This window comes from Neophocaena asiaeorientalis, unplaced genomic scaffold, assembly GCF_003031525.2.
Source record: "Neophocaena asiaeorientalis asiaeorientalis breed wild unplaced genomic scaffold, Neophocaena_asiaeorientalis_V1.1 scaffold78, whole genome shotgun sequence".
NCBI lineage: Eukaryota > Metazoa > Chordata > Mammalia > Artiodactyla > Phocoenidae > Neophocaena > Neophocaena asiaeorientalis.
Genome location: NW_020175018.1, coordinates 7,418,542 through 7,426,347, shown reverse-complemented (window position 1 = coordinate 7,426,347; position 7,806 = coordinate 7,418,542). Strand labels below are relative to the sequence as shown.

Genomic DNA, 7,806 nt, shown 5'->3' with positions numbered 1-7,806 from the left:
TCTGTACCTTTTCAAAAAGCCACATGGAAAGTTGACCTCTCGCCTGTACAAAGAGGGGTGAAGGCCCAGGATGACCTGAGTGAAGATCTGAGCGTTCTCCCGAGACCTCCGACCCAGAGCCCAGAAGCCATTGCCATCACCGTACTGATCAAGTCCTAATGTCACTAAATGTGCTGATCCCAGGGGCCTAGGCGGCATCTCTAATTGAGAAGGGTGACTGGAGTTTTGACATTTTTACTAGAAGAATCTGTACTGTTATGAGTCGGGAGCAGATTCTCAGCTCACCTTATCCTTTGGTATGAGAGGGGACAAGCCAGCCACACTGCTGACTGATTTAATCCTGATGTTTCCAAAAAGAACGTTGCCGGCGGCTCCACAGTGGTTTCTGCCATCTCCTTGCAGCTTCTCAGAACTAAACTGTAAATCACATATCCTGGTGAAATCCATGTGCTCTCCGCTCGGGGGCATGAGAGGACTGTTTGTACTCAGCAGCAATAAGTCCTCCCAAGAGTGGATTTGGACTTTTAGGAGGTATGATGTTTGGTTTGTTTTCAAATAACAATGCACAGAGCCAACCGCAGTGCTTTAATCTCTAAACAATGTTAAACCTCACCAAGGCCCCCTCCCTTCCCCTGGGATTGTCTCCCAGCCTTCAGGGTGCAATAGATTGTTCTTAAAGTTCCAGAGTGTGGAAGAATTTCCTGGCCACCAGCCCCAGAGCCATGTTGAAGTCCCTCTTAATATTGCTCCGATATATTCTCTCCATTTAAAGAATCGACACTGTCAACGCTGGGGTTTCCAGAGACCAATATTAAAAACACAGTTTATTTTTGTAGTAACGAAAGGGAATCCAGGCAGCAACCAAAAAGCAAAAAGAAGTGCCACTTATTATTACTCACAAAACACCATAATTGGCTGTTAGTGCGATCAGCAAATTACACTTACTCCACCTTCACTGAGCATGAGTCTGGGGGTGGCATGAGTTGTGTTAAGCCAATCAACTACTCTTTCTTCCCCTTCTCTGTCATCCCCATGGCTTCACCAGATAGCGTGTCGCTTGGCTTACAGAAGACACGAACATGATGTTCTGTTTTGTTTCGTTTTAATTTATTTATTTAATTTTATTTTTGGCTGCGCTGGGTCTTCGGTGCTGCGTGAGGCCTTCCTCTAGTTGTGGCGAGCGGGGGCTACTCTTTGTTGTGCGCAGGCTTCTCATTGTGGTGGCTTCTCGTTGCGGAGCACGGGCTCTAGGCGCACGGGCTTCAGTAGTTGTGGTGCGCAGGCTCAGTAGTTGTGGCGCACGGGCTTAGTTGCCCCACGGCATGTGGGATCTTCCCAGACCAGGGATCAAACCTGTGTCTCCTGCCTTGGCAGGCAGATTCTCAACCACTGCGCCACCAGGGAAGTCCCAAACGTGATGTTTTTTGAATGAATAAGTAAATAGCTAAGATACCACTGCACATCTATTAGAATGACCCAAATCCAAACCACTGACACCACCAACGGCTGGCGAAAATGTGGAGCGGGAGGTACTCTCACTCACTGCTGGTGGGATGCAAAATGGTGCAGCCACTTTGGAAGACGGTTTGCCAGATTCTTACAAAACTAAACATGCTTTTATCATCCGGTCCAGCAACTGCACTCCTTGGCGTTTACCCAAAAAAGCTGAAACTTTATGTCCACACAGAAACTTGCATACAGATGTTTATAGCAGCTTTATTCATAATTGCCAAAACTTGGACGTAACTAAGATGTCCTTTAGTAGGTGAATGGATCAATAAACTATGGCACATCCAGATGGTGGAATGTTATCAGTGCAAAAAAACCAAAAAACTATCAAGGCTTGAGAAGACATGGAGGAACCTTAAATGCACATTACTAAGTAAAAGAAACCAATCTGAAAAGACTACATACTGTACAATTTCAACTATATGACATTCTGGAAAAGGCAAAACTATGGAGAAAGTAAAAAGATCAGTAGTTACCAGGGGTTGGAGTAGGGAAATGGTTGAATAGGCATAACACAGAATTTTTAGGGCAGTGAAAATACTCTGTATAATACCATACATAATGAAAGATACCTGTCGTTATATATTTGTCCAAACCCATAGAATGTAAACTGTGGACTTAGCCTGATAACGATGTGTCACTGTGGGTTCATCGACTGCAATGCATGTGCCACCCTGGTGCTGGACGTTGATACTGGGGAAGCTGTGGGAGGGACAGGGGAGCCGGGGGGCATAAGGGAACTCTGCAATTTCAGCTCAATTTTGCTGTGAGCCTAAACATGCTCTAAAAAATAAAATCTATTTTTAAAAAAGGAAATGAGATAGTTAAAATAAGGTTAAATCAGAGCTTGTTTGCTCTGGTATTGGGATGGGTCTTATAATGGCAGTATCTGGTTAATGGACTGGTGTTTGGGGTGACCAGAGGGAAATTCACAGGGCGAATGTGTAATATGGAAGGATATCCATGTCCCATAACCCATTCTCTGGGTCCCAGAGAAGGATAAGAGAGTGGCGATGGTTAGACTTACTGCATCCCCAAATGACCCAAGGGTCACGTCACCCTTGCATCTGGTAGGGCAACAGCAACATTGGAGTATAGGTTGGGGTTTTCAAGGGAGGCCTGAGAACTAGTGCCCCCTGATGTTGATTGAAGGGTACATACCTGCAGTTATCAGATGAATAAGTTCTGGGGATCTAACATACAGCATGGTGATTATCGTTAATAATGTTGTATTATAGACTTGAAAACTGTTCAGAGAATAAATCTCAAACCTTCTTGCCACAAAAAAGAAATGATAATTATGTGATGTGATGAAGGTGTTAACTAATGCTACAGTGGTAATCATTTTGTAATATACGTGCACCAAATCAACACTTGGCACACGTTAAACTTACACAAGGATATGTGTCAATTATACCTCAATAAAGCAGGAACAAAAAAGAACTAGTACCCCCTCTGCCTGCCCAAAGTCTGAATCAACTGATAAGTAAGACAAGGGGCTAAGTAAGGCAGGTGGTAGTGAATATCACCTTCATTACAGTTAAAGCTGATACTGGAGAATGTGACTTCTATCTGAAGGCCCTGGGCTTCCTAATGTTGAACCACAGAATTAGAAAGACTTGGGCATCCAGGCACCTACAGCACAAGAAACTGCAAGCCTCTGGTTGTGGGAGCAGGGCCTGTACCATTAAGCTACCAGTACAAGGCCCAGAGCAGTTGAGAACACATGTTCTTTCCACCTGGCCGGCTTCCAAGAGTGAGAGAGGAGGGGGCGGGGCTGGGCATGCCCAGTCACCCTTCTAGAAGCATCAGTCAGGTAAGTCACTCCACCTCCCCGAACGAGTGACTGAATGGTGGAGAGTGGCCAGGAACGTCCCTCTGTGAAAGCACTTGTCTGGGATGGGGGAAAAAATAATTCCTTTCGTAAACTGCAAAATACAGACAAGATGATGAGAGTAGCATGTCGCCTCCTGCAGAAATCCTAGAGGTTACATTTATCCCATTCTTCTTTGTTTCAGATACATTGAGCATTACTTGGAGGAGTTCTTAACATCTGCTAATAAGTACTTCATGGTTGGCCACAGAGTCATATTTTACATCATGGTGGATGATGTCTCCAGGATGCCTTTGATAGAGCTGGGTCCTCTGCGTTCCTTCAAAGTGTTTGAGATCAGGCCTGAGAAGAGGTGGCAGGACATCAGCATGATGCGCATGAAGACCATCGGGGAGCACATTGTGGCCCACATCCAGCATGAGGTCGACTTCCTCTTCTGCATGGACGTGGACCAGGTCTTCCAAGACACCTTTGGGCTGGAGACCCTGGGCCAGTCGGTGGCTCAGCTGCAGGCCTGGTGGTACAAGGCAGATCCTGACGAGTTCACCTACGAGAGGCGGAAAGAGTCCGCAGCATACATTCCGTTTGGCCAGGGGGATTTTTATTACCATGCGGCCATTTTTGGGGGAACACCCACTCAGGTCCTAAACATCACCCAGGAGTGCTTCAGGGGAATCCTCCAGGACAAGAAAAATGACATAGAAGCCGAGTGGCATGATGAAAGCCATCTAAACAAGTATTTCCTTCTCAACAAACCCACTAAAATCTTATCCCCAGAATACTGCTGGGATTATCATATAGGCCTGCCTTCAGATATTAAGCTTGTCAAGATATCTTGGCAGACAAAAGAATATAATTTGGTTAGAAATAACGTCTGACTTTAAATTGTGCCGGTAGGTTTCTGAATTTGAGAGAGTATTCTTCTGGCTACTTCTTCGGAAAAGTAACACTTAATTTTAACTTAAAAAAAAAATACTAACAAAACACCAACACAGCAAGTACATATTACTCCTCCTTGCAACTTCAAGCCTTGTAATATGGGAGAATGAACCTATGGTAATCAGATGTAAATTCCTAGTGATTTCTTATCTTTTCTGGGTTGGGGGGGATACACTATCAGCTAAACAAAAAAAAGAAAAGAAAATTGTCATGGGCAAAGAAAAAGCCAGAAACACTCTACATGCGTCAATTGACCTACCAGAGAAAAGTATGCATAGGGAAATGTTTGGCAACAAGATACAATTGTGAGCCGTTGTCCTCTTGATTTCAGTGTCTTCCTGTCTCTGCTAGCAGAGTTGTTCTGCAAACAGGAGAACTCTTAGTAGGACACAGTTAACCTTGGCAACCCTCAAGTGGTTTCAACAGCAGAGTACTTCAGGCCATTTGTGGTCCACGTCCTTTTCTTATCAGGACGTTGTTTGGCTTCCGTGCAAAGACTGGTCAAGACTCCCAGTGGATATCATAGTGACGAATGTTGGGAGTCACAGGGAATCTGATGAGCCAGTGGGTTCTCAGCATGAAATGAAAACAAGCCTCAAAGTAAGTTTGCCATGAAATAACAGAGAGTAGAGAGACGGGGCTGATCACTGTGGGGGCAATGCCACCTCTGAGGGGAACAGGGCATGGGGTTGGCACATAAATACAGCAGCATGGATTCAGGCACTGAATGGGAGGCAGTGTGGGTGGTCTCCAGGCTCCTCAACCGTTATGACACCAAGAGATGTGTTGTCTTAGAAGATGCTTCTTGTTTTGGCCAAGTCATATTCGGTCCACCGTGCTCTGGAACTTGAGTCTTCAAATTCTTGGCCAGAGGAAGCGGGTGGTGTCAGAGTAGACAAAGACCTGCAGGGGATTGAAGAGGCTTGCAAGGGGTTACGTTTCCCAGACCTGGGCTTCATTTCAGGACAGTCAGTCATCAGCAAATCCTGCCACCACCTGTTCTAACCCTCAGCCCATCATGCCCCGACTTGGAGGGCTGACATCAAGGAACCTCTTGTTTTCCCCTGCCCCATCTGCACTACTGAAGTGTAACCATCAGATGTGTATAATAAAACAGTTCATTGATTTTATATCAAAAGTAGAGGGGATGGCAATGGGAGACCCAGTCTTCGTGACTGAACAGCTTAACCTTCAATTCCTTTCTCTAAGAGAAGCTATGGGCTTCCCTGGTGGCGCAGTGGTTGAGAGTCCGCCTGCTGATGCAGGGAACACGGCTTCGTGCCCCGGTCCAGGAAGATCCCACATGCTGCGGAGCGGCTGGGCCCGTGAGCCATGGCCGCTGGGCCTGCGTGTCCAGAGCCTGTGCTCCACAACGGGAGAGGCCCGCATACCACAAAAAAAAAAAAAAAAAAGAGAAGCTATGAAATCTTACATATTATTTAAAGTTAAGCAATTCAACGTAAAGGAAGTTAGGAGGCAACATTTACATATGCAGGCACGTTTATATTTTGCTTGTGTTCCAGTTTAGGTCACTGGTTTCCATTTTCAAGCAATTTACTTGAAGAGCCGTTGCACTGGCCTGATGTTCAGCACCATGGGCGGCTTTGATAAAATCAAACCTCCATTTTCGCTACTGTTTCACTGTGCCTCCTAGTCTTCAGTTCTTGCCAAGAATTTTCACAACCCAGCAGAACAAAACAAGACCAACAAAAATCCTGAAGAAGTGCCCTTGTAAAAGACAGGAGATTGCAGGTCAGTTAGGACTCTTGCTTCTCTATAACTCAAGTTTTCTGGGGTCCATTCTGGAGTAGGGAGAGTTCATGGTTTAAGTCCCAAAGCAATGACGTATCCTCAGATTAAAGGACTGATGTTTCCTTTTGAAGGAATCTTGATTTTTTATAATTCACTTAAATTCCAAATGGACAAACTCAAGATGTTATTGATAGTTCAGTATTAAAAAAATAAATAAAATTCCTGATTTACAATTGAATAAATTATTTTCTCAGTATATTCTGGTCCAGTCATGGAGTGTGCATTTTCTCCCGAAGATGTTCAGAATTGTCAATTGCAGAATTTTAAATACTTAGATTCCAAATAGTCCTTGTGTCCTTCTAAGAATTTGTCCACTGTTACAAAGATAGAAAGAACATGGTTGAGATTCGCTCACTTTTGTAACAATGAATGCTTATAAAGAGCTTCCCAGAGTGATACGCTGAAGTAATTAAGTGGCAGTAGAATAAGGCTTGCCCCTGAAGGTCTGGGTGGGGCACAAGGGCAGAGGGAGAAAACAATGCCATAACCATATCTGGTGGTTACTAGTCCTGACCTCTGGGGAATATATCTGGCCAAGGGAGCCCTGGGAGAGACTTGCTGAATTTCCAGCAAGACTGGGTGGGTGTATTTATAATAAATACAAAAATTGAAGTGGAGCAGCCTGATGTAGTGTGGTGCATGGGATATGCAACGGGACATGATTCCCTCATAGTAGAGAATTATTCCCATTTTGTAGATGAGCAAAGTGAGGTTCAGAAAGGTTAAGCCACCCAGCTGGGAAGCAACTGAGCTGAAGCTCACACCAGAGAAGCTGATGAGGATAAATGTGTTGACACCATGCATATGGAGGGCCATGTTTCCTATCAAGGAAAATGCTGCTTTATAGAAGAATTTGATAAAGGGGAATTTTTGCCATAAGAAGTAATATTTTAAAAGCTAGGTATGCTCCTAGGCCCATACCACTTCCCACTTTTTCTGTACAAAACCTGCCCCAAGTGCATTAAATTAGTTAAAATGGATCATGTAAAAATAAATAAAAGACTGCGGTCATTCTCAACTTTATGTTGTGCCTGCAGGGCCGCTATAAGCCCAGTGGTCACTCATAAGCTGTTGTACCAAGGAAGTGCCTCAGAGGGCAAAGCTGGGTGAGGGGGTGGGTGGAAGGGACAGCCATGCCTCCTCCTTCCACTCTGGGGGTTCCATGCAGCTGGAGGGGGAGAAGTTTCTGTAAGGCTAGAAGGGCCTGACTTCTCTTGTCCTTCTTGTAATGACTCATTTTCTCTCTCTCAGCCAAAGTCACTATGTGATTTACTGATAGCTATGGCACTACTTACAGTTATAAGAATTTATTAAATCACTGTTTATTAAATGTACCTTATGTAAATGAATAACACAGGCATGGTAGCATACTCACAAGTGTGAAATATAGAAAGCACGAATGTACAACACAATGCATACTTCTTTTAAGGTGAGAAAGCTGGGTTAAGTGGGGATCCATTGGTCAAAGCCTCAGGTCTATAAGGGTGCAGAGCTAGGATTCAAACCCAGGACTGTCCGACTCCAAATCCTTTGCTCTTCCCACGGCTCCAGTCTGCTTCCCTTACTCTCTCTCACATATGTGCGCACACACACACACACACACACACACACACACTTTAACCATCCTGTTTTTGAAATCTGTGGACAGCAGGGAATCACCACCAAAAGCTCTCAATCCTTGTCTTAGGAATTAAAGAGAGAGAACTTAGTAG

The 7,806-nt window shown here is 44.6% G+C and overlaps 1 protein-coding gene across 6 annotated transcripts in view; it reads left to right on the top strand.

The window, feature by feature from the left end:
• GGTA1 (glycoprotein alpha-galactosyltransferase 1 (inactive)) overlaps nucleotides 1–6,290 on the top strand; it is a 32,889-nt gene extending 26,599 nt beyond the window's left edge. For all 6 annotated transcript variants that reach the window (XM_024762275.1, XM_024762273.1, XM_024762270.1 and 3 more), the window contains one exon: nucleotides 3,528–6,290. In XM_024762275.1, coding sequence (XP_024618043.1) covers nucleotides 3,528–4,221 — 694 coding nt within the window. In that variant the 3' untranslated portion in view covers nucleotides 4,222–6,290. The remainder of the gene's footprint in view (nucleotides 1–3,527) is intronic.
• The last annotated feature ends 1,516 nt before the right edge of the window (nucleotides 6,291–7,806 follow it).